Source organism: Takifugu rubripes, chromosome 1 (genome assembly GCF_901000725.2).
Source record: "Takifugu rubripes chromosome 1, fTakRub1.2, whole genome shotgun sequence".
Classification (NCBI taxonomy): Eukaryota; Metazoa; Chordata; class Actinopteri; order Tetraodontiformes; family Tetraodontidae; genus Takifugu; species Takifugu rubripes.
Window position 1 is genome coordinate 3,441,156 of NC_042285.1, and position 25,883 is coordinate 3,467,038.

Consider the following 25,883-nt stretch of genomic DNA (forward strand, 5'->3'; position numbering starts at 1 on the left):
CTCCTTCTCTTCATCTTCGATAATCTCGGAAGTCGTCCACCTGGAGTTCTCCAGAACCTTGAAAAGTTGGTGCAGGTCAGCGGTTTGTCTCCTCTGCGTTGCTGCCCCGGAGAGTTGGAGGAGTTCCTGGAGATGTGGCGGACTAGCATGTTTAGCGCAGCCGCCCGCAGGTTTGTGGCGGCGTGCAGAGATCAGAAGAACAACGTCTGATCACAGTCCTGCAGCACTGCTGCTTATAGTTAGTGGATCTGGAACAAAGATCAGACAGAACACCAACGAGGTCAAGAACCTGATTTTCTTCTGGACCTGGAACATGCAAACAGACTCGTTAGGAAACAAGGAAACTGTTTGTTTGGGCAACAATGTTGACGCTCTAATTACCACGGGAACAGCAACGCAGAGACCTTAGGCAACGTCGGCAACCTGCTCCGACACCGGCAACCTGATCCGGAGCTGCTCAGTACGGCAGCGTCCAGGAGGTCCTGACCGAGGTTATTGAAGTATTAGAGAAATATTCCGGAAGTATTGATGAACTCTTGAAGTAATTTTTTCTTTAAAGTATCAAAGAAGAGCTGATGAAATTTTATTGAATTATTAAAGGTTACAGAAATACTAATGAGCTGATAAAGAAGTTCTAAAGTCCCAGTTTAGTAGGCGCTGTGGTGGGATGCAGCGGAGTGTTGCCATGGAGCTGATGACTGTGTGTGTGTGTGTGTGTGTGCTCACTTTTGCTACAAACTGAGAACATCAGTTCTACCAGCGAAGTGGGGCCATTTTGCTGGTCCTCACAGCTTCAAAGGGCAGTTTGAGGTTTAAAACATAGTTTTAAGTTTGAGGTTAGAATTGGGTTTAGTGAGGACCCAAGTATTATGTCTATTAAAGTCTCTACAAAGATAGAAAAGTGTGTGTGTGTGTGTGTGTGTGTGTGTGTGTGTGTGTGTGTGTGTGTGTGTGTGTGTGTGTGTGTGTGTGTGTGTGTGTGTGAGAGAGGTTTATGGTTCCATCCTGCAGCACAAATTCTGTCTGAGAGCTTTTGTTTTTGAAGAACTTCATTTTACAAAGCAAATAAACACCCAACTTCATTTTTGCCATCTATTATTCATGCCGCCTCTCCGCAGAGCGTTCAGTTTGTTTTTTATGGGATGGTCGATCTTGCGAGCTTTAGCGAAGGTTAGCATAACAGGCTAGTAGCCAGGTCCTGACCTCGCACACGGTGTCAACGCGCTCCGTTCCCTGTGAATCTGTCACAGGATGTTGTCAGAATAAGAATTTTCAACTTTATGACAAAGAGAATTAGCAAAAACTCCATTTTGAAATGACTTTATAACATTTCTTTTTTCTTCAGTTTCTTGTTTGGGTTCCGTTAAGCTCGCAATAGGAAGCGCAGTCACAGCACGTCAAGTATCCCGGTGTCATTAGCAGTGTTAGCAGGACGCTAATCATTGCTTGTGTTTACCCACCAGCCAGATGGCTGCGGTGCCGCTCAGCAGCGAGCGACCCACCCACCCGTCTCAAGATTTTTATGTTTTCTAAGTATCGGAGTGGTTCTAAGGCCACGGAAGTCAGCTGTTAAATGAGTTTGTCCAATTAAATCTCACCTTGTGACCTTGTGAATGCTAACCAGCTAGCCAGCCAGTCCATCTGCTCTTGTTTTGCTGACCTCACATGACTATGAACACACCTTCAGGCACCTCCATCTTGTCAGCTCCTGTTATATTGCTAGCGAAATGCTCAGTCAACTTGGAAATGATGTACGTGGATGTTTTAGCGTATTTTCTCTAAAAGGAGTGTTTATCTCAGACAACCATCTGCCCACATTTGGCCTGCTGATGTTTTTTCACTCTTCTTGCCAACAGTGTGTTTAAATCTGTGAATATCTGTGCCTATAATACGAGCCGCTGCGGGTTTACGAGTTCTTGAATCTGCTAAATCTCTCACCTGTTGTCGTCTTCCCGTTGTCCTGTACGTCGCATCGACCGCTTATTTAGGGCGAGCATTAGCAATTCTCCATTGTGTGTTAGTTTATGGCTCCTTGATATATGCGTGAAATTAAGCCTCTCTAAACAATAATAGCCATTAAAGCCTCTGGTTACATTAAACACATTAAACCCTGCTGCAAGTTTGTAAAAAAATAATGTAAAAAAAGTAATTTGGTCTCATTATCAACGTGAAGCTGTTGCCGGGGGTATTTCCTTATTTGCCGACTCATCGTCTGCTCGGGTTTTATTTGGCCGTCTCAAAAACACCAGGTTAGCTACCTGTTGCAGCTTTGATTGTAACTCTTAACGTACAGGTCACACACACCAGGTTTATGAAGACACATACACCATCTTCACAAATAATAGCATCATTTTTCACCAGTGGCGCCGGCGTCCTCGGCGCGCCCGGCCCTCATTAATCTCCGTAAGAGAGAGAGAGTTTAAAAAGATGGTTAACGAGGGTTTTCTTCTTCACGTCACGGAGTTTCGTAAAAATCATGAAATTACGAATGCGAACGTTTAAATAACGTTCGATTGAAAATAGCATTTCTGTATAAAATCAATAAAAAGCAGCTCAATAACAGAGAATGAGACAAGTTTAGTGGACAGAGGTGCAAAGAACACCCGAGGACTCAGCTCTGACCCCTGAGGAACACCTGAGGAACCGACGACTGTCTGACTTGAAGCGTGGCTCTGCATGTAAATGTAAGCGGGCTTCGCCGGTGCGCCGCGGTCACCTAGCAACAGCGTGCAGCGTGCTAATGGAGGGTCTCTGGAAGGCTGGCGCCGTTCGGATGGAGACGTGGCTCCGCTGCAGAAGCCTCGTATTAGTAGTCAGAGTGAGGCGTCGCACATGACAGGAGATCTCTGAGGAGGAGATGGAAAATCCTCTTCCTGCATTTTTCACTGCACTTCCTGTCATGTCTCAGCATTCAACAAGTGTGTTTGAACATACATCACACAGCCACCGTGTGTGTGTGTGTGTGTGTGTGTGTGTGTGTGTGTGTGTGTGCGTGTGTGTGTGTGTGTGTGTTCTCTCTTTTCCCAGCTTCTAAAGCTGGTTTTAGTGAAACTGTCTTTGGATTATTACTCAGTTTTCGTATCTCTACGTCCCCATAAGGTCAGCAAACGTCCTTCCTCTTCATGCCTGAAAGGACGGGGAAGGGGGGGGGTCGAACGGCAGATGCTGACCTTCTTTTCCCAGAAGGCCTTGGGAGGAAAGCATAACCTCTGTAATTGGCGAACGCTTGAGACCCAATCAGCCATTGTTGCAGGAGGGGAAACATCTCCTGCGGAGGTCAGATCATGCGGGTGAAGGCTTCACGTTCCTGTTCTTCCTCCACATCTGCTGGACTTGTTGCTTCATGGCTGTGAAGACAGAGGGACAAAAGGCCGAAGCTGCAGACGCTGTTGGAGAAAAGTTGAGGTTCTGGTGGATCCAGGAGCTCTGGTGACCCCTGCACCTGCCAGACCACCACCGATGGTCCGTTCCACCGTCTGGAGCTCCACGGCTCCTCCGTCAACTTCAACTGGATTTTTTGTAATTGCTTTGTCATTGTGGGAACCATTCGGTCGTTGAAGACCCCTGTGGGTTGCCTCTTTTGTGGTGGTAGCTGCCCCGTCGGCATGGTAACTGCTGAGTCACACCTTTGGGGCCTGTATCTTTTAAGTGTTTTTGTTTAATTTGTTTGTTTTTTGCCCAATTTCCTGCTAATGTTGGGTCACGTTGGACCACACGTCCACGTTGTGGTTCTGCCATCAAACATTTTGTCGCACTGAAGTAAAGTAAGTCAACCTTTAAATGTGGCGGAGAGGGGGACGGTTAGCCACGAACGTGGACACCTGTTGTAGCTGGAGTTGTGAAGCAAAGCTCAAGGAGACTTCCACTATCGGGCCGTCTGAGCCAGGAGAAGAACCTGGAGAACATGGTTCCCACTTCACTTCTCACTCTTAAAGATAGGTCTGATATTGCCGGGTTTCTCCTGGCGAGCGGCGTCCTCCGGGGGTTTGATCCCACCATCTTCCATTAACAGTGTGTTAAAAGCATCCGGGTGGGGAGGAACGTCCTCGCCGCCGCTGCATTGGTCCAACTAATGCTTGTTGTCAGGTCTATTAAGTCCTCAGAGATGGAGACGAGGAGCAGCGGAGCACAATCTATACCAGCTAGGCGCCCCTCACCCTGTCTTCTTCCGTCTGACCAGTAGGGGGAGCTGCTGTGGGCTGTGTAACACATTTCTAATGTGGAACAAAAGCATCTTATCTGTTCTTAACATCCCAGCTGATGACCTCTGACAGTTTGTGCTCCATTGTCACTATAGTAACCGTGTAGGAACGGCGACTATTTCCAAGGGTTGGACGAACCCGGATGATTGAGGGTGTTTTGTGTGTTTGCAGTGATGAAGATGATTGATTGTCGTTGTGCTGCGGAGACAGAAGATCCATCAGAAGCCAGTGTCATTTCAGAAAGGCGGCATCTTCTTCCTTTGTTCTCCGTCCTTTCTTCTTCTCTTTTCTCTGTTGAACGCGGTGAAAAACAGCGAGAGAGATCATGTCGGCTCTCCGCAGCTCGTCAGCGACTCTTCAGTCTCTCCGGCTGAGTGATACCCGATTAAAGGAACGTGACTCCTTTAGGCGCAACTCCTCAACACTGGCGGCGGCGGCGTTGTTTGAGACATTTGGAGCCTGCGTAGCAAAGCCGCTGAGCTGTTTCTTCGTTTATGTCTCACGGCCGTGACATAGCGTAAATTCCGCGCTATAGAGCGAACCTGAATGTGAGGCACACCACCCACTTTGACACTACAGTAAAACACCAAAAAATACCCCTGTTGATCGTTAGCCTTTAACTTCAAAGCTGCATCGTTAGCATTTCTCCGTGTGTTATCAATGACGATGGCGTGTATATGAGGCACAGAAAGACAAACTTAAACTAGCGTCTCCCTCTGCACATTATTGTAGCTCTTGGACCCCTGTTTTGATCAAGCGCCCCCTGGTGGCGGCCCGTTCATAAATAGCCTTTATTTATTCTGGGGGGGCGATTGAGGAAGTCATAAAAATCCATAAATAAGCTACATCGCTCTATAAACCGCAGGGGTCAAAGCGTGGAAAAATGTACGAAATTTATGGTAATTGCGCAACAGAAGAAAAAAAGGTGTTAAACAACAACGGAAAGAAAAGAGTCTGAAGAAACTCCTTGGCTTATGCTAGCGGTCCGCTGCTAGCTAAGATTGGTCCATGGATGTCGTTGTCGTCAGTGTCCACCCAACGAGGACGATGAAGGCAACGCACTCACCTTCAGGTCATCGCGCAACGACGACATCATTTCCTGCGCAGACGTCTCAGCGTGATCAGTGATCGTTGCCCAACAGCCGCTCGCTGTCACGATAACAGGAAGCACCGGAACAGCGACGTGTCACGTCAGCTAGCAGCAGAGCTTCTGCGCTGGCTAACAGTGTTTTGTGTTTTGTGTCTGCAGGCGGTGGAAACCAACCTGGCCTCCAAAGACAGCCACTGGGTGTTCGTCAACGAGGTAACCCGTCCGCCGCCGACACGTTTGTGACTGTCACGCCGCTCTTCGCTCGACACTCAGGGCGTTCTGGTCATGATGCCTTCGGTGAACATCAACGGCAGTTACACAAAACAACCTTCTAAATGATCGTTAAACTTCCACCACGCTGAAACCTGCTTGTCTTGATCCAGACAGCTAACCGCGCCCGCCGGACGTAAAATGTCAGACGTCATGTTTCGATAACCACGTCTCGCAGAGTTTACACGAAACAGGAAACTGTCACTTTGCCGGTCGGGTTGGTGAAAAGGTCGCAATTAAGAAAAGCTGTTTATGGCAGAAAGGCTGGGTTAGATACCGCAACTGATCTAAAAGGTTTCTGAGGTGGAGGAAAATGCGCACGTGATCGTGCAATTCAAAAACCTCCACCTCTGGCGCCCTCTACGGGTGTACCTTGGAATTGCAACGCTCTGGCATCACACCCACACACCGCTGGCCCCCGGGGAACCTTCCAGAACCTCCGGATCCGAGGTGCCGCGCTCATTTAGTCAGTCTTCCGACCGCGTCTGCGAGGATAGCACGCCATTATTGTTGCTCGCAGGCAGGAAGTCGTCCCGTTCCGCGTCCGTCCACTGAGACCACAAGAGGCGTCAATTAAAACGCCACAAACGACCAAACGGAGGGGGAGCGAAGCAGCAGCGGTTTAAATAATTTACTTTAGATTGAAGCAGCGACTTGAAAAGAAACAACTGATGACAGCGATAAAAACAGCGTCACGGCCCGACGGGACGTTTCTCCAGCGTCACACAGCAAATATCAGCTGCCGCCGTGACATTTCCTCTCCAAAGTTCAGGGGAGGAGACAGAAAAAAATGGAGCAAATGGTCACAAAGTCAGGGCCTGCTGCTAAAATGAGGCTAAGCTTAGCATTTGCTGAGCATGATGGGAAACCACAGGGTTGAGGCGGAGCCATCCGCGGGGACTTCACGCGTGTCTGTGGGAATATTACCCTGAACCTGTCGGTGGCGTTTAACCTTCCAGTCCCACCGTTAGCTAACGGGGGCCACGGTGGACACCTGCTCCTAACTCCTCTCCACAATAAGAGCGTCACAGTTGGACTTTCACAGTAAAGCGAGCGACACCAGAGCTAACGCGTCGATCTTGTCATTTTTGACGATTGAATACCTGAATATCTAGAGCGGGTTCTTTCTTTGGGCTAGCGTCCACTGAGAAACAATGAAACTAATTTTTTTGGTTCTTTCGGTTAAAATTGTGCTTTCGTGTGTTTTATACTGTATCCCCATTAGACTTATCAAATGGTCGTTTATAGACAGGATTTTTTTTAAAAAGTGGTGCGTTCAAAGACCTGTTGACCAGAAGAAACAAATTTGCACTTTTATTTGGAATAAATGAGAAACAAAAACAAACAAGTTTCTTAATTTAGAATATTTACGATTTGATGTTCTATTTTTCAAAACCTGAAGCACGTACAAGGTGTTTTATTGGGGTCAAAGGTCAGCCCACAGTGGTGTGTTTCTACGTGTGTTATAATGCCATTCAGGGGCAGATGCTAACTGTTAGCATCACTACATGGGTAGGCTGGGGTGCAATGTTCGGGCCGTTTTGACGGGTCTCTCCTGGCGACGTCGGATGCTAGTGGAAGTTCCAGCTCTTACCTCAATGATTCCCACGATCCTCCGCTGCGTCTCATCACCGTCCTACTGCCGTACGGCATCAATCTCTGCTCCCCTCAGTCCATTTTCTGCCGACGAGAGACAGAAAAAGACTTTCCTGTCGTTTCTGCACTCGTTCAACATTACTGAAAACGTTGACAGATTAATTTGGATTTAACGTGATTTTGTTTAGTTTTGTTCTTCAGATCAAAGCAGGAGAACCACAGGAAGTGAATGAATCTGTCTCGGAACTCTCTGCAGGAGATCAGCGACACGGAGATCTTGGAGCTTACCCACAGTGCACTGGGCCGGATGACGGTGATCCGGCAGATCTTTCCCCTGTGGCGGGACAGCAGCAGCCGCTGCATCAGGCACAACCACCGAATCTCCTCACTGCTGTGTGACCCCCAGGAAGGATACCTGCAGAACCTGGAGGTGCACACACCCCGAAACTCGCTCTAGCATCCCCACGTCACATATTTTCTAAACCTGGAACGAAAAATAATGTTTTGAGGGATTTGATCTTTGTTCTGCACTTCAACAAGGGGAAACATTTCCCTCTAGTGGACACGTTGATAACTGCCCTGAGGGTAGCAGTAATGCTAACATTTAAAAAATAGCTATTTAAGCTATATAAGTAGCACAGCTAGCCTTGTGGCTAAACTCTCTCAATCTGTTGCTCTCTGCAGGTGTCCAACCTCTACCTGTACGACAGCGTGTTGATGCTAGCCAATGCCTTCTACCGGAAGCTGGAGGACAGGAAGTGGCACAGCATGGCGAGCCTCAACTGTATTAAGAAATCCACCAAACCGTGGAACGGAGGCTGGTCCATGCTGGAGACCATCCAGAAGGTACCAGCGGAACGTCTTCTCAGTTCACTTCACCGTACTTCTTAGCTAGCTAACATCCAGGCTAACATTTGTATCCTGCAGAAGTATAAAAGCGCAATGGCATCGTCGCGTGTTGCAGCTTTGCATCATACTGTACTTTTATTCGTGTTTTGTTATTTGTTAGCTAAAGTTAGTCGGGAGTTTTCATTTACAACCGTGTCAGCTGGAATTGGTTCGTTAGCTAAAAGAACCGACACTGGCAAGAAATGAATGTTGCTACGGTGAACTGCTCTCTTTCAGTCCAACTACTGAGCAGGAAGATGGTTAGCATTGCTGTCTTGGTAACATTAAACGTGATCAAACAGGATTCTGCTGCGTGTGAGTGACGATGACGGCGACCTTTGAGGCTGACAGATGAGCGTTTAGCTCGTTAGCCCCTGCTGAAGGCCGTCTTCAGTTCTGGTTTATGTCCGACACAAACTGAAGGCAGACGCAATCCGACATTTCAAATGTGGCCTTTTACGGATCCTGGGTGCCGTCACAAATGCTGGAAAGTACCACGACTGATCAGCGAGGAGCCGGCGGTGACTTCAGAATGTCGACACGTGTGAAGTCGCGATTGATTAGCTCTGGCGCGCTCTGGCCAGGCAGTGAAGATGTTTCTCAGGCCGAGATCGTCGTCATCGCAGCAGAATTTTAACCGAACGAAACTTTTTAAAAGCTCAAAAGGTGAAAACTTCGGATTCTAACCCTGTGACTCCACAGGGCAACATCACGGGCCTGACGGGGACGATGGACTTCAAAGACGGCGGCGCCAATTCTCACGTCCAGTTTGAGATCCTCGGTTCCAGCTTCAGCGAGACCTTCGGCAAAGACGTGAAGAGGGTGAGCCGACCGTTTGTCTTTTCTAACAGCTAATAAATGTCTGAATGCCAACAGTTTCATTCCGAAGTGATTAAAATAGAAGCGTTGGCTGCCCCAGAGGATGATGGGAGCCAACCAGCGATCCTTCACGCACCGGCGAGCACTCACTTTGTCCATTTTTCTAATTATTGAAAACACGTTGACCTTTTTTAGCGCAAATTATTCCCAACGAATGGAATTCATATTAAACAGGAAGTTTCATTCACCGCCGCAATAAACAGGTTCTTCCAAAATTACAACCTTTCAACGTGACGCTGCACAGAAACACGACATTATCGCTGTTATGTTTTATGTATGACCCCTAGCTGCCGTCATAGCAACGGCTGCACACCCGCTGCAGCTTAGATGATCACGCTGAACCCTGAATTCTCAGATAACAAGACCACAGACATGCTATCGCTCTCTAATGTAAACATTAGCCTGCTGGAGAAGCTAACATCACTTTTACTTTGGAGTTTGAAAGCAAGGAGACGACGGGGACACCAAATTCTTCTGTCGGCCCCCACTTCCTGTTTCAGTGAATCAAAACTTTACATTTCCTAATGCTCGAAGCGGCGGCGTTGGCAAGGTATCAGTCATCAAATCCTTGCTTCATTTTCGATCCCGATCTTCCTGTTCTGTCTCCTCCTGTTTATCAGCGTAAATGTAATTTCGTCGCAGATAAAACTGCACTTTGTGGTCGTCCGGCCTCGTCCTCATCAAAGCTAACAGAGATTGAAATGGGATTTCCAGCATTCCGGCGCTCCTGCGGCGGACCGGCCCATCACAACTCCCACCTATCTTCCCTAAATCGCCTGCCACAGACAGAAATTACCAACTCGCGCTCTGATGTTTGGGTTGTAGCGGCGGCGGAAGCTGTCAGAAAACGTTAGAGGAAGTCAGCAGCTGCAGTCAGAGCGTGCACGGCCAGCAACGTGCACAAGCACTGAAAGTCGTTAGGATCTCAGACGGACGAAATTTCACTTGAAGAAAATGAAACTGATAGTAGCCTGTTGGTTAATCTGATTGGCTCTTTGGACGTGCTAAACTGGGTCTCAGCCCAACAAATAAGCTAACACGAATAGAACCCTGTAAGGTTCTGTCAAAAAAGGGAAAATAATTCTGAGTGACCTCCCATCAATCACCAGCAGCATTCTGGGTGTTGCCAGAGGTGTCTTCACCACTGGCTGTGGTGGGTGGAGACGTCCGTCTCCTATCTAACCCCCCTTCCTGCTCAGTAGATATCGGTCTCTTTAAAATCCGGATAAAGCCCTGCTAGCAACCTGTGAGGACACGAGTCCGGTTGCTAAATTGCCGATATAGAATTCTGCTCAGTCTGTAGGGCTGAGAAGCAGAGGGGGTCGAGCCCCGGTGCAGACAAACCTTGGGAGGTGTTCTGGTAGCAGGAAGAGGTCGAGGTACCCTTGGGTAAGGTATCCCAAATGTCCGCAATGAGCTGGGAACTCATTCATGGAAGCACTCTGCCTTTGTCCAGATGCAACTGTGAGGAGCTCCTGCGTCCTCCCCGTCATCCCGAAAGGGAGATCGCAGTCAAGCAGAAGAAAGAAGAAGAATCGGCCTCTTCACAATTGTCGCACGGATTGATTCTTTTGTCCCACCCCAGCCGGTGCTGCACCTCCGGAGCGAGCAATTGTTCCGATCTGAATCGTCTCTTAAATGCTGGAGATTTGACACGCGTCTCCCGAACGGTGATAAATTCAACTCTTATCTGAAAAGTGACTTTCAGATATTTTTGTCCGTTCTGCTAACAGCTCGGCTCGTACATCAGGGGTGTAATTATCGCCTACTGAGCCTCCATCAAGATCTGGCAGATACTAAAAATGCACTTTGCTCAACACCAGACCCGTTACTGTTACAGGATATATTTGCACTAGCCGCTCTGGATGCTTTGCTAACCCCGCATGCTAACAGGGCTCTCCTCTTCTCAAAGGTTATAGGAACGTCATCTCATGAGACCAAAAGGAAAAAGGAACCCTAAATTATCCATCAAACGGGACCCCGGAATATTCCAGCCCAAAATTTCTCTTTACGCAGATGATGTTGTACTTTGTGTGCTAGAGCCTGAAACCTTTGGCTCAGGGCTGAAGGACGTCATTTGGAGCAAGAGGAAGTTAAAGGGCGGTCAGATGGTATCAGCTAGCATCCTATTTCAGACTTATAGCAGAAGGGCTCAAGGAGGGTCCACCTAATGTTCCGAGTTTGAAGCTTAAAGGGGGTCTGAACGACTGTTTCTGTTCAGGGTAATCCCTAGTTGCTATTGTGCCTAAAGCACCTGGATATCCAGAGGGATAAAAGGGATGTGGGATTTATTACGAGGTGCCTCCGTGTTCTTTCTCCTGCCACAGAACTTTTAGAAATGTGACAAAAAGCTACAGATTTGAGATTTCCGAAATCGGTCAGCTACCCTCCGAATTGATAGCAGCACATCTGCACCATTTCCTCCAGTTCCAGCTGAAATCCACATCTGCTTTTTACGATCTTTGAAGCCAGACTGAGGCGATAAATATGCAGGATGTGGTGCAGAGGTGACCTTGGTGTTGGGTCAAGATGCTATTGTGGACGCTAACGCCAGCAGACTGTGTAATATCCTCACATACCCAGCGAAGGACATCTCTCTGTCCTGGACAGGAAGTGACAGTGCCCCCCCCCCGTCACTAAATCAAACTGCCGTGGCATAATTATGGAATGTTTTCCCCTTGCTTTACTCTTCAGACAGTTTCTGGACATGTAATGGTCTCCACTTCTCCAGCTCCACACTAGCTGCGGTGCTTTCAGGTGTATTTTTTGTACGTTCAATTCTCATTTTTAGGGTTTTCTTAATCTCATTTCCCCCTGTTGGGCTTATGTGGTTTTAGAACTGTCACAGAGTGTGTGGGGCTTCGCTGATATATGATCTAATAACACAAGATTAAGTTATTATGTTAATGTAAAAGAAAAGGGGAAAAGGTCTCAATGATCCGGCTGCTCTCCATTTCCCCGTCCTCTCGCTGTCTTTTCTTCAGCTAGCGCGCGGCTTGAATTATTTTGTTCGGGCAGAAATTAGCCGAGTGTTTTCATGCTAATGGACTAGCGGGGACTTTTGTTCTGATATCAGAAAATGTTCCGGCAAAAATGAGCATGTGATTGTGCTATTTTTAGACATCAGAGTTCATGCTGGACGTATTCCGAACAGCCTTTTCCTTTGGCCTGTTTTTGCTGTGGGAGAACAGCTCAGATGGAGCTGCTGTCAACACTGGATCAATAAAGTTCTTTACAAAAACACCTTCATTCAGATGCTGAGGAACAAAACCAGAACCAAATGTTTGTCTTTGCTTTCCTTAATGAAGAAACAGTCAGTTTGGTCACTCATTTTCTTTACAGTGTTCCCCACTGTTCCCTACTGTTCCTCTCTGTTCCTCTCTGTTCCTCACAGTTCCTCACTGTTCCTCTCTGTTCCTCTCTGTTCCTCACTGTTCCTCTCTGTTCCTCACTGTTCCTCACTGTTCCCCACTGTTCCTCTCTGTTCCTCTCTGTTCCCCGCTGTTCCCCGCTGTTCCTCGCTGTTCCTCACTGTTCCTCACTGTTCCCCACTGTTCCTCTCTGTTCCCCACTGTTCCTCACTGTTCCTCACTGTTCCCCACTGTTCCTCACTGTTCCCCACTGTTCCTCTCTGTTCCTCTCTGTTCCCCACTGTTCCTCTCTGTTCCTCTCTGTTCCCCACTGTTCCCCACTCTTCCTCTCTGTTCCTCTCTGTTCCTCACTGTTCCTCACTGTTCCTCACTGTTCCTCTCTGTTCCTCTCTGTTCCCCACTGTTCCCCACTGTTCCCCACTCTTCCTCTCTGTTCCTCTCTGTTCCCCACTGTTCCTCTCTGTTCCCCACTGTTCCCCACTGTTCCCCACTGTTCCCCACTCTTCCTCTCTGTTCCTCTCTGTTCCTCACTGTTCCTCTCTGTTCCTCTCTGTTCCTCTCTGTTCCCCACTGTTCCCCACTGTTCCTCTCTGTTCCTCTCTGTTCCCCACTGTTCCTCACTGTTCCTCACTGTTCCCCACTGTTCCTCTCTGTTCCTCACTGTTCCTCTCTGTTCCCCACTGTTCCTCACTGTTCCTCACTGTTCCCCACTGTTCCTCACTATTCCCCACTGTTCCTCTCTGTTCCTCACTGTTCCTCACTGTTCCTCACTGTTCCTCACTGTTCCTCTGTCTTCTCTGTCCAAATCGACTGAGCCTCATCTGTTCTATGTTCTCTCAGCTCGCCACCTGGGATTCGGTTCACGGTCTGAACGGCAGCCTGAAGGAGAGTCGGATCGAGAACGGGATGCAGGGAGTGACAATCAAAGTGGTGACATTACTGGTACTGAAGCGCTTTGATGACGGCTATTTATCCTCCATATTCTCCTGAAGAACTCTCTTAAGGATTATGTTTTTGTTAGTTGGTCCCGTGTTCCTGATCTCCATTAGGTTCTTGTAAACATTATCCATGTTTAACCCCCGTTTCTGTAACGAGCAGTTACTGGAGTTTTAGCGTTAAATACTGGTTATGCTAACTAAATTGCTAACTTTACCTATTCTCTGGATCCCTTTTCACGGCTTCAGATCTTCCCACAGACCATTAGTGTGGTCATCCTTCTAAACATCATGGTTCTGGTACTGCTAGACCATGAGCTAAATTCTAACCCGTGAGAACTTAGCTGTGGATCAACTTGATCCCATATGTTTGAGTCCAGTCCTGGAGACCACACATGAGAGCGGTTATGGCTGTACGACCCACTGAGCCTGCTTGGTTCCCTCTCATGGCTGCAGAACCTCTGAAGAGTCTGTTGTGGTGATCCTGTTGTTTCTGCAGGAGGATCCATTCGTCATGGTGGCGGAGAACATCCTGGGCCAGCCCAAGAGGTACAAAGGCTTCTCCATCGATGTTCTGGACGCCCTCGCCAAGAGTCTGGGCTTCAAATATGAGATCTACCAGGTGGGTCCGTAATGATCTGGTCCGTGACGACAGTATCGTGTGTCTTCTGGACCGGGTCAGGGAGCCCGCTCTGAGACGACCCTGACCTTGACCAACTTGTTGATATTTGGTCCAGGTGGCGGACAGTAAATACGGATCTCAGCTTCCCAACGGCTCCTGGAACGGAATGATCGGCGACCTGATCAACAAGGTAGACGCAGAATTTCCTCAGAACCAGCTCAAGCAGGTCGACTCACGCTCCCGTCTTCCTCCCCTTCGTGTGCAGAGAGCGGACCTCGCCGTGTCCGCCATCACCATCACGCCAGAGCGCGAGAACGTGGTCGACTTCAGCAAACGCTACCTGGACTACAGCGTCGGCATCCTGCTGCGGAAGCCCGAAGAGAAGGTCAACATCTTCTCTCTATTCGCGCCCTTTGACCTGGCCGTGTGGGCGTGCATCGCCGCCGCCATCCCCATCGTGGGCGTTCTCATCTTCCTCCTCAACCGGCTCCAGGCGCTCCGTTCCTCCGGTCAGAACGTGCTTCATTCCAACGGAACCCTGCACAGCGCCATCTGGATCGTGTACGGAGCCTTCGTTCACCAGGGTAAGCGAAGGCCGAGGCAGGCTGTTGGCGAAGGCCAGCAGGGGGCGGCAAAGCAGCTATCGATGTAAAAACGTCTCGTGTTGGGATGTTGTTGTTGGCATTTGTGCATCTAGGAATTCGGCAACTGTTGCTTTCAAAAGCGTCGGTAAGAATCACGCCAGAAAACAGGTTTGAACTTCCTGTTTGTGTGTAGGTGGCGATGGCGTGATCGCCTCTGCGGCTCTGAGGATCGTCATGGGCAGCTGGTGGCTCTTCACACTTATCGTGTGCTCGTCGTACACCGCCAACTTGGCGGCGTACCTGACCGTGTCACGCATGGATCACGCCATACGGTGAGCTGAGTCACCACCCATTGAAATCCAGCACACGGAGAGACGGCGTCCGCTTACGCACGTTAGCCGAGGTGGTTTTAACGGCATTAATAAGTGATTTTTCTTTTAGTTGAAACAAGGTTCATTAGCGGATGTTAGCTGCTAATATTATTGTGTGTTGTAGGTATGTCCTAAGAAGAACAGCTACATTCTCCCGCCTCAAGTTAGCACAGATGAAGGTGTTTAATAAACCTAAATTATATTAAAGTCATCAATCCTCAGGATCGGCAACAACAAAGATCTAAAAGAAGATCTTCATTATTCCTTATTTCAGGCAGATCTAAATTTATTGAAAGTTTGAAATTCAGTTCAATTAAAGAAACCGAATCGGCCACAGTGGATTGGGCGAAAACAAAAACCTGAAACGCTGAATCATGAGAGCTAAATCTGCTACTGCTAACGTGCTTTCGGTCGCCGCCTTCCAGGACCTTCCAGGACCTGGCTCGCCAGATGGACGTGGACTACGGCACGGTCCGAGACTCTGCGGTCTACGACTATTTCAGGAACAAAGGAACCAACCCCCTGGAGCAGGACGGCACCTACGCGGAGCTCTGGAGGACCATGAGCAAGAACGGCGGCATGGAACACTCCGTGTCCAGCCCATCTGAGGGCATCCGCAAGGTAGAACCCGTGCTAGAACCTCCTCTTTCATGTTTGAAATGACTCCTTTTGTTAATCTGATCGTGGTGATCCGATTCCGGCATAATGAGAGTTGACGTTCTGCCATTTCCTGTTGACGTCCGCAGGCCAAGAAGAACCCGTACGCCTTCCTGTGGGACATGGCGGTTCTGGAGTACGCAGCCCTGACGGACGACGACTGCACCATCACAGTGTCGGGAAACAGCATGAGCAGCAAAGGCTACGGCATCGCCATGCAGCACGGTAGCCCCTACCGAGACCTGTTCTCTCAGAAGTGAGTTCCTCACCGCCCAGAACCAGAGCGCATCAGTCGCATGAGAAACCCAGTTTGGCGCTTGGAGCTAACGTAGCCAAGGTCGCCGACCTTTAGCAGAGCAGGCTAACATGCTATGTGGACAGTAAAGAGGAAGCGTTTTATCGGCTGTTTGTTGTAGGAGAACCCTGGATTAGATCACCCTGCTGCAGAGGAGCAGGAGGGATTACGGCTGATTAAAACTCTTCGTGTTTCCGTCTGAGAAAAAGGCGGAAACGTTTTCGCCAAATCAAGTTTCCTCCCGCTGCTTCGGGTGAAATTCGGATGAAACCTCGTCCTCCCTTCTCTTCCCAAACTCAAATTGATCCCAGAGAGGGCTTTAGGAGATCTCCACATGATGACATCACCACCACCTCCTCCAGACGTTCTCATCCGCCTCGTATCGATCGTTTACGTGAAGCAGACGGGAAGCTTCCGGAAACCGAAACACGACAAACCTGGTCCCGGTTCTGCACGTGTAAACGCCCCACGCGAGGTTTCTGCGACGTTCTTTTGTTCTTCACTTTGACACAAACCCAACGGAAACCGTTTGTCCATCGGATGCTACGTCCACCAGCTAGCGTTAGCGTCAGGTCTGCAGTGTTCATTCTGACCCTCTGACCCTGGAGCCTGACGCTCTAACCCCAGAGCCTGACCCTCTGACCCCAGAGCCTAACTCTCTGACCCCCTGACCCCGGAGCCTGACTCTTTGACCGTCTGACCCTGAAGCCTGACTTTCTGACCTTCTGACCCCGGAGCCTGACCCTCTGACCCCGGAGCCTGACTCTCTGACCCTCTCACCCCGGAGCCTGACCCTTTGACCCCGGAGTCTGACTCTCTGACTTTGGAGCCTGACCCTCTGACCCTTTGACCCTGGAGCCTGACCCTCTGACCCCAGAGCCTAACTCTCTGACCCTCTGACCCTGAAGCCTGACTTTCTGACCTTCTGACCCCGGAGCCTGACCCTCTAACCCCAGAGCCTGACCCTCTGACCCCAGAGCCTAACTCTCTGACCCCCTGACCCCGGAGCCTGACTCTTTGACCCTCTGACCCTGAAGCCTGACTTTCTGACCTTCTTACCCCGGAGCCTGACCCTCTGACCCCGGAGCCTGACTCTCTGACCCTCTCACCCCGGAGCCTGACCCTTTGACCCCGGAGTCTGACTCTCTGACTTTGGAGCCTGACCCTCTGACCCTCTGACCCCAGAGCCTGACACTCTGACCCTGTGACCTCGGAGCCTGGCCCTCTGACCCCAGAGCCTGACCCTCTGACCCCAGAGCCTGACCCTCTGACCCCAGAGCCTGACCCTCTGACCCAAGCAACAGTGGCTGGAAAAACTTCCAATAACAGGAAGAACACTTGCGTCCATGTGAGGATGGATAGGTGTATAAAGGAAAAGGAGAGAAGGAGGAGAACAGACATCAAACGTGCGAATACATGAGAGCTGCTTCAGAGGTCAAAGGTCAGTGTGCAGCAATGGACGCCTGCAGATAGCCCGCACGTCCCCATGAAACAGACTAGGTCAGAGGTCACATTTAGAGGTCAGACTCGGGGTTTCAAGACAGGAAAACTGGCGAGAGATGCATCAACGCATTATGGTCTGGACAGAAGTGATGCATTGTGGGATATTAGGGGGTACAGGGAGCATCCTCCTGATGCTACTGAGCGGCTCCTTTACGTTTGCTCACCGGTGAAGGGCGGTGACGATTTTCCCCGGCCGGTTTATTAATCTTTATGAAGACCGCTCGGATCTGAGTCACCTCTTCCTCCCCCTCCCTCTGCTCCTCACCGCTCCTCTTTAATTAAGCCGCTCAATGTTTATTAATGGATTCATTTACAGCGGGGCTCAGCCCGTGCTGTGGCTAATCATGTGCACGTGGGAAGAGTCCAGAGCTATTGTTCATTTGGATACGTGGTCCCAGAACTGCTGCGTTCCCAGATAATCCGGACATTAATAATCATCCTGAACTTCCGCGGTTGTGTGGATCTTTTGTGCCAGGAGTGTTTCAGGGGAAGATGGAAAGCTCCACGACCTTCAGCGTGTTCACACAGGGCCAACTGGTGGACCAGACTGGGCCAGACTGGAATTTTACTCACGTCTTAGCGAATGTGACGGGACAACGGGAAGATTTAAAGCTAGCGCTTAGTCGCTAATTAAAAGAAAACCCCAAAACAACCGAGCCGGATTTGGGAGTTGTTAGGATGTTGTTGCTGTGAAAGTAATGAAACAGGAACGTCTGACTCCTCCCACTCTCCCTCCAGGATCCTGGAGCTGCAGGAGAAAGGCGACCTGGACATCATGAAGCAAAAGTGGTGGCCTCGCACCGGCCGCTGCGACCTGAGCGCCCACGCCAGCGCCCACCCGGACGGCCGCTCCCTTAAACTGCACAGCTTCGCCGGCGTCTTCTGCATCCTGGCCGCCGGCCTGCTGCTGGCGTGCCTGGTGGCCGGTCTGGAGGCCTGGTGGAACAGCAACCGCTGCCGCCAGGAGCAACCCAAAGAGGTGACCGAGCACAGGGCCCGGCGGATGGGCCAGCGGGGGGAGGACACTGCCACACTCTACTTTAAGGATCCAGCCGCAGACACGAACCCCGACTTAGTGGAGCTCCAGTACACCCAGCTGTAGGGGTGGGAGGGGCAGGAGAGGGTAGGAACGTGTTCTCAGAGCCACGGCAACCCGGAACACTGACTGAAATCAAATTTGGTCTCTTAGTTTGTTTGCACTCACTCCTTCACTCCTCACCGCAGCTCATCGCCTCTCTGCTACTAACGCTATCATTAATACATTTAACAACAAACTCTGAAGCGTCGCCGGCTACGTCATTTTATCGAGACTGTTTGTTTAAAAATCCACAAAACGGATTAAAGTATCAAAACCTGATCAAGAGCAGCGCGTAATTTGTCCAGTCAGGCCTCAAATTTGTAGCACGACGGCTGACCTCTGTCAGAATACCAACAATTTGTCCTGCTAGCTAAGCTAGCCTGTGACTTCTTTTCATTCACATAATATGCATATACTTTTTGACATTTTTTCAGATGGTTTGGAAAATATGAACATGAGGAATAACAGTTTTGAGTCAACACTTGAATATTAGCATAGCGACACTTCGTCAGTTGCTTTTGTTACAGCCTCAAGTTGGTCGGAGCGCAGCTTTGTGCCTCACTACTGTCTCCCAGCAGTGGGCAGGAAAGATGATTCGACCTCACCAAATGAGTGACATGTCTAATGGACGCTCACCTGATGCACACCTGAGCTAACACAGAGGGGGGTCATGTGACATGGATCCATAAACTAAAGTGTGTGCAGACAAAAATGCCTTTCAAACAATCAGATTTGTCTCCGCCGTCCATCAACCTGCTGCCATCACTGTCACATCTTATTGCAGATTATATGTCAATGTGAGGACCGGCCTCATGGATCTCCCTCTGCTTTCATCTCTCCCTTTTCTGTCTTTGATCCTTTACACTTACCTGTCCTTGATCTCATGCAGGTTACTAAGGATTACAGGCTGACAAGTGTTTCTGGTCCATTGACATATAATGACATTACACCATCATCGGAGGGGAGGAGGGACATTTGGACAGACAGACAGAGAGGCTGGGATGAAGCAGAAGCTATTGACACAGGTCAGAATAGACCGCCGCCTCCAACTCTTCCAATAACACTCCAATTTTAACGTCAGGTTTTGATGTCGGTTGGATTTCTCTTCCTTTAATCCACCAATTAACAGATCCGATGTTTATAATAAAAGTATCGCGGAGGGAAGAACGACCTCGGCCGTTCTAGATGCTGGACCAATGAAATCATTCGTTTGAGACGAAGTCGCCGCCAGGAGAAACCAAAGCGCTAACAAAACTCCAGCTTAGTCTGCTAAACGGCGCATAAACAGAGAGGGGGCAAAGCAATGGGTTCACAACCCAATTAGCTTAGGTTAGAAAGCAGACTTGGAAGTGAGGCTGTTTGCAGACGACACAGCGGTTTAGGTTGTTCATTGTTCCTCCTGGTTCATTTCCTGTTCCTCATTCTTCTGCTTTTGTCCATCTTTAACACTTTTCCTCGTTGTGGCCGTGAGACACATCCTTTTCCTTTATCCCGCTCAGTCGACCGTGACGCCTTAATATCATATTTCCTTTTCCTTTCTTATTTATTTTCTGTTGTCAGCTAAAAACCCAAACCTGTAATGATGCTCACTGCTAAATTAGCTTTTTAGCACGGTGAAAGTGGCAGCGAGTCATTGCGAGGCAGCGCATTCGGCTACAGTTCCGAGGGAGGCTAACGAACTAGCTACGTTGGGGATGTTTGTGTTTGCAGAATTTTATTTTTCTCTTGTCTATATAAATATAGACAATAATAAATAAACCCGCTGCTCTCGCTGAGAGTCGGAGGGAGATGCAGAAACTTTTCAAAGCCTCCGTTTTTATGCAGGTGATTTGTCGCAGTAGCAGTAAATTTCCACCCTGGGGGGGGGGGGGGGGGGGGGGGGGGGCTGAGGAGCCGAACAACCGCCGTCTGTTATCAAAAGTTGGTTGTTGAAAAGGTTTAAATGTTTTCACGGGCCGCTTGAATTAAAAATGAGCTGTTCTTATCGCGCTGAGGCACAGCCTCCACAACAGTAGCAGAGGCGCTAACATTTTCCTCCGCTGTCCTCATTAAGAAAGACGTTTGTTTCCCAAATTAATGGAGGCCCCCAGCCAGCGGCTGCTTCCTGCCTCCCCGCTCACTTCACCAGTCTCTCTTTAACGACTAGCCGAGGTTTTAATCCCAGCTATTTATGTCTGACTGGCTGGTTGCCACTTCTGATAATGCTGCTAAAACATTCTAATGAGACGCCAGTCAGAGAGAACAATAGCGCAATGGAGTCCTTTTAATTGGGGGTAAGGGAAGCTCTTCGAGGCTAGAGAGGATCAGTCATAAACCCCCCCTTCCTTAAAGTTGGAACAAAGGTTAAAGGCAGACGCTTAGCATTAGCAGCAACTCAAGACTCCAAGATTCCAGTTACTCTTAAACTCAGTCAGTAACCTGTTGTCGACGGCCAGACAGTCACTGGCGTCTCCACTAGGTGGCGCTAACCATCTCACCCAGTTCTCGTTTCCACGTGTGAAGCGGTTAAAATCTGACCCTCGCTGACTAAAACTGCCTTTGGTGGAGCAATAAAAGCTGCATTCTGAGCGATAACTTACTAACGTCATGATTGAAGCGATGCTGGAGCCGCGCTGGGCTGGCGAGCGCATGTGGAGAACGTCTTCTCACCTTCGCTGTTCCCCCACCTGGGGAACGCGGCCGCTCGGCCAACAGTCGGCTCGGCTCCAGGATCATTTCCGCTTTCAAATCTCATCACCCAAGTTTGATTTCAAGGTTTCTAACTGGTTTCTGTGGCCTCAAGGTCAGTCAGTCTCCATGTGACGAGTTTTAGGCCACGCCCACAAACCCGCCCATCGCCAATCTCAGCCTCTGTGTCCCCCTTCCCTCCTCTCCTCCCTGTCTCTCCTCTCTCCTCCACCCCCTCCTCCTCCTCCTGCTCTTATAGGACAAGGAGGTGAACCTGGAACAGGTGCATCGTCGTATGAACAGTCTTTTGGACGAGGACTTGGCCCACAAGCAGATCCCCGGCCCCTCTATCGAGATCTCTGCGCTGGACATCGGCAGAGTGCAGCCCAGCCAGGCCTCTCTGATTCCGGGGCCGGAGTCCGTGCGGGACTACCCGTCCTCGGGTCTCGCTGTGACCACCTACCTTCCCGGGGAGGGGATGCAGCCTCCTCCTCTACCCCATCCTCACCATGGGGGGACCCTGGGAAGGACTCTGCCACCATCCCAGGGCCCTGGCAGCAACACGCTGCCCCTGCACCACCCACTCAGCAGCACCAGTCTCAGTGGCACCTTGCAGTGCAAACACAGGGCCCCCAACGGGGGGCTCTTCCGCCAGAGCCCTGGCAAGGCCCCCATGCCACTGTCCTACCAGGCAGTCTCCGCAGGACCACTGCCCGAAGCCATTGATGCCAGCCACAGTACGTCTATCTAGGGGGGGTTCAGATTCTGGACTTTTTGAACCACTTTGGAGGTGGTTGGAACGGAAACTTGAGAGGGACGAAGAGCGACCATGTACAAAGTATACGGTTTTTGTATTCTGTCCAGAAGCCGAGGGCGTCGGAACGGCGGCGGTGTAATTTTTCTCTTGTACATTCGTGTAAATATGAAAAAACAAAAACAAAGTGAGGTTAAAGTGTATTTTCAATATTCTCAATTTTTGAAGTTGAGTTCTACAGAAAAAAAGCAGAGAAAACGAGATAAAAACTTCCACCGGCGTGAACCTGCGCAGCTCGACCACAAAGTTCCGACTGTTTTGAACGACTTTGTAAATTTTGTTGACCATGAAACGACGACCCACAGTTCTTTGTGTTTGTTTTCTAAGTGCCGAAATTAAACGATGTCTCTCCACAACTCACCGACCTAAACGACTTCCCATGATGCACCGCTGTTTTAGGGTTTAGATACAATATATCAGGTCCACGTTGGGGTCCAACCAGAGGTTTTCTTGTGCTTTTACGCACTTTGGGTTCTGTGATCTTCTGCCTGTCAGGAACGTCCAAGTTCTGGAGGAACTCTTGTGGATCTCGCCGGTTCCTCACATAGATGTTGTGATCAACTCTGAGAACCTTCGATGTTCCACGTGCCTTCTCGGGTCGATCCAAGGCTCCGTGTGCCGACGTGCGATTGGCCGTGGCCGTCCTGGAACACCAGAACTTCTAAAGAATTCTGAGGTTCCTGACGTGAGAACAAGCTTGAACCTTTAGAACCCGATGACTGATCACTTTCAGAAGAATTCAGGACGCGCACCGACCTCAGAGAGGAGCTGGGAGGAGTTTGGAATGATGTTGGGGTGAGAGCTTTGAATTGTGGGAAGTGGGATTCTCGGATTTCCTGAATTATTCCTCGTCTTTAAATGGTCTGATTGATTGATGGGTATTTAACCTTTAAACCTGCCGCTCTTTTATCAATAAACTTTATTCGTTGGTTCAAATTCTTATCTAATTGATGAGATGATCAGGACAGGGTTCTGGTTCCACAGAGGTTCTGGTTCCATGAACATCAGTGCAGAAATGAGAAGGTGAGCTTTGATGTCAGCCGACAGGGAACAAAGATTGTCTGTGCTGCAGCGACCTCACACTCTTCTCCTGAGAGTCACTGCAATGTATTAAAGGCATCTTTATGTCCATCTTTTTAAAAGATCACGGGCCGGACAGGAAGTCACCTGACTGGGTGGTCACATGAGCGTTGGGGTGAATCTGATTAGTCCACTGACAAAGCTGGATGGATGGAGATGCCAGAGTGGCCAGATGGATGAGTGAATGGATGTAAAAAGCCTGCTGAGGGACCTCCTCATGTGCAGACCTTGAACCTGCGATGGCTCCTGTGGGCGGGGCCACGGCAGCCGCACATGATCTCCATCTTGAATTGGGATTGTTATACATATACTGGATGAGTGGCTTCTCCTTCTGTCCCAGGATGGAACAGCAGCCTGGGCCGTTCCCACCTGGATCTGCTCCTAAACCCCGGATTACTTCCTCCAGCCCTTAAGAAGCTCTCCACCTGAACAAATCCTCCTCCCAGCCGACGTACCGTTGTTGGAGCTCCACAATGCTGCCAGGAGGCACAAGAAGAAGAACCGCTGACGCTGGATATAGAGAGAAGCCTGTGGCGCCGCGCCGGCACTACCAGCTGAAGACGTCTGCTAAACTGGGGGGAACAAAAGAACTCCGTCTTCTGAAGCTGCTTTGGGACGTTCGCTGCTTGTCTGATGGAGAAAATCCTTCACAGCTTTTGTCAGGAAGCTGCGTCGTCCTTGGTCATAAACTACGCAGGACCCGACATCGCCCCCTACTGGCCGACCGCACTCTGTTAGAACCTGGAACTTCTGGAACTAAGAGGTTCTGCCGGTTCCACGCTTCATTCCTCTGTAATTAAGTTTCCACAGCCGTGCTTATCTGTGCGATGTCGTTTACGTTGATACTATCGTTCCCGCAGCAGTTTAGGGTTGACGACTGTTTACTACATTGTTAATCAGTGAATAATAAACTGTTTATAAATGACTGTACTGCATTGCGTCATCAGCTCTTCTTCAGCAGGTCATGGGGTCAAATCTCTTCAGGTTGACACTCATTGGTCACATGGGTCAGACACAGACTTGCCCTTATTCCCTATATAGTGCACTAACTAGGGTGCTATTTTGTAGGGCTGTCTGTACGTTAAGTGTATATATTGTAAACTCAATCTATCCCATTAAGCATTGTAAAAAGTAGCGTACAACCAATGGTCTCTTAAAATGCAATACATCCCATCATCCTTTGTGGCACGCAAGCGAAGCTAGGCTGGCATGAATTATTAATTATTAGCTGAATTATTCAACTGAAGCAGGTTTCCAGTTTCTCACTGAGTTCACTAAATGGTGCCTCACCCCTTCTGCCTGTTTAGTGAGCAGAGATCAGTGATCAAGTGGGTTCACACGCAGTTTGTTTGCCTTCCAGCTGTCACAGCCTCGCCTGCAGTCCTCTTCTTCTTCAGTGCGCTGCTTTGGTGTGTGGCGGCTACACTGACCCCCTCATGGCCACCAGCGGTATTACAGCCGCTTTAAATCTGACGCTTCAGTACACCTGATGGGGTCCACCTGCGAACCATCATCATCACCATCATCATCACCATCACCATTATCATCAACATCATAATCATCGTCAACATCATTATCATCATCAACATCATCAACACCATCATCATCATTATCATCATCACCATCATCATTATCATCGACATCATAATCATCGTCAACATCATTATCATCATCACCATCATCAACACCATCATCATCACCATCATCATCACCATCACCATTATCATCGACATCATCAACACCAACATCATCATTATCATCATCACCATCATCATCATTATCATCATCACCATCATCATCATTATCGACATCATTAACACCATCATCAACATCATTATCTTCATCAACATCATCAACACCATCATCATCATCACCATCATCATTATCATCGACGTCATAATCATCGTCAACATCATTATCATCATCACCATCATCAACACCATCATCATCACCATCATCATCACCATCACCATTATCATCGACATCATAATCATCGTCAACATCATTATCATCATCACCATCATCAACACCATCACCATTATCATCGACATCATCAACACCATCATCATCATTATCATCATCACCATCATCATCATTATCATCATCACCATCATCATCATTATCGACATCATTAACACCATCATCATCATTATCATCATCACCATCATCATTATCATCGACATCATCAACACCATCATCATCACCATCATCATCATTATCATTATCATCAACATCATCATCATTATCATCATCACCATCATCAATCACAATCATCATCACCATGATCATCATCAACATCATCATCATTATCATCATCACCATCATCAATCACAATCATCATCACCATGATCATCATCAACATCACCATCATCATCATCGACATCATTAACACCATCATCGACATCATTAACACCATCATCATCAACATCATTATCATCATCACCATCATCATCATCATCACCATCATCATTATCTTCATCGACATCAACACCATCATCATCACCATGATCATCATCAACATCACCATCATCATCATCACCATCATCATCATCGACATCATTAACACCATCATCATCATTATCATCTTCACCATCATCATCATCATCACCATCATCATTATCTTCATCAACACCATCATCATCAACATCATTATCATTATCATCAACACCATCATCATCATCATTATCATCAACACCATCATCATCATCACCATCATCATTATCGACATCATCAACACCATCATCATCATCTTCATTACCGTCAGGGTCTTCTTCATCATCTCTGCAACGCGAGGTATAAAATGGGAGGCCAACATGAGTGCTGCGTGCTAACATGCTAGAATGCTAACAGGTTATCCACTGGAGGAGCCAGTTTGCTGACGTCAGAATATAAACTCAATGTTTCCTTCAATTCGTTTAGTTGGAAAATTAAGTATTTCATCCTTTTATTTAAAGATTTCAAGATTTTAGCTGTGGAATTTG

The 25,883-nt window shown here is 48.7% G+C and overlaps 1 protein-coding gene across 3 annotated transcripts in view; it reads left to right on the plus strand.

Moving 5' to 3' along the window:
- The window catches only part of grid1b (glutamate receptor, ionotropic, delta 1b), a 112,141-nt gene extending 88,309 nt beyond the window's left edge, over positions 1 to 23,832 (plus strand). For 2 of the 3 annotated variants that reach the window (XM_029844280.1, XM_029844294.1), the window contains 14 exons: positions 5,452 to 5,505; positions 7,415 to 7,588; positions 7,843 to 8,004; positions 8,749 to 8,868; positions 13,137 to 13,238; positions 13,731 to 13,853; positions 13,969 to 14,043; positions 14,119 to 14,437; positions 14,631 to 14,769; positions 15,234 to 15,429; positions 15,555 to 15,721; positions 18,002 to 18,242; positions 19,231 to 19,366; positions 21,268 to 23,832. In XM_029844280.1, coding sequence (XP_029700140.1) covers positions 5,452 to 5,505; positions 7,415 to 7,588; positions 7,843 to 8,004; positions 8,749 to 8,868; positions 13,137 to 13,238; positions 13,731 to 13,853; positions 13,969 to 14,043; positions 14,119 to 14,437; positions 14,631 to 14,769; positions 15,234 to 15,429; positions 15,555 to 15,721; positions 18,002 to 18,242; positions 19,231 to 19,366; positions 21,268 to 21,734 — 2,475 coding nt within the window. In that variant the 3' untranslated portion in view covers positions 21,735 to 23,832. The remainder of the gene's footprint in view (positions 1 to 5,451; positions 5,506 to 7,414; positions 7,589 to 7,842; positions 8,005 to 8,748; positions 8,869 to 13,136; positions 13,239 to 13,730; positions 13,854 to 13,968; positions 14,044 to 14,118; positions 14,438 to 14,630; positions 14,770 to 15,233; positions 15,430 to 15,554; positions 15,722 to 18,001; positions 18,243 to 19,230; positions 19,367 to 21,267) is intronic. The other variant, XM_003961085.3, reaches the window with a different exon arrangement.
- The last annotated feature ends 2,051 nt before the right edge of the window (positions 23,833 to 25,883 follow it).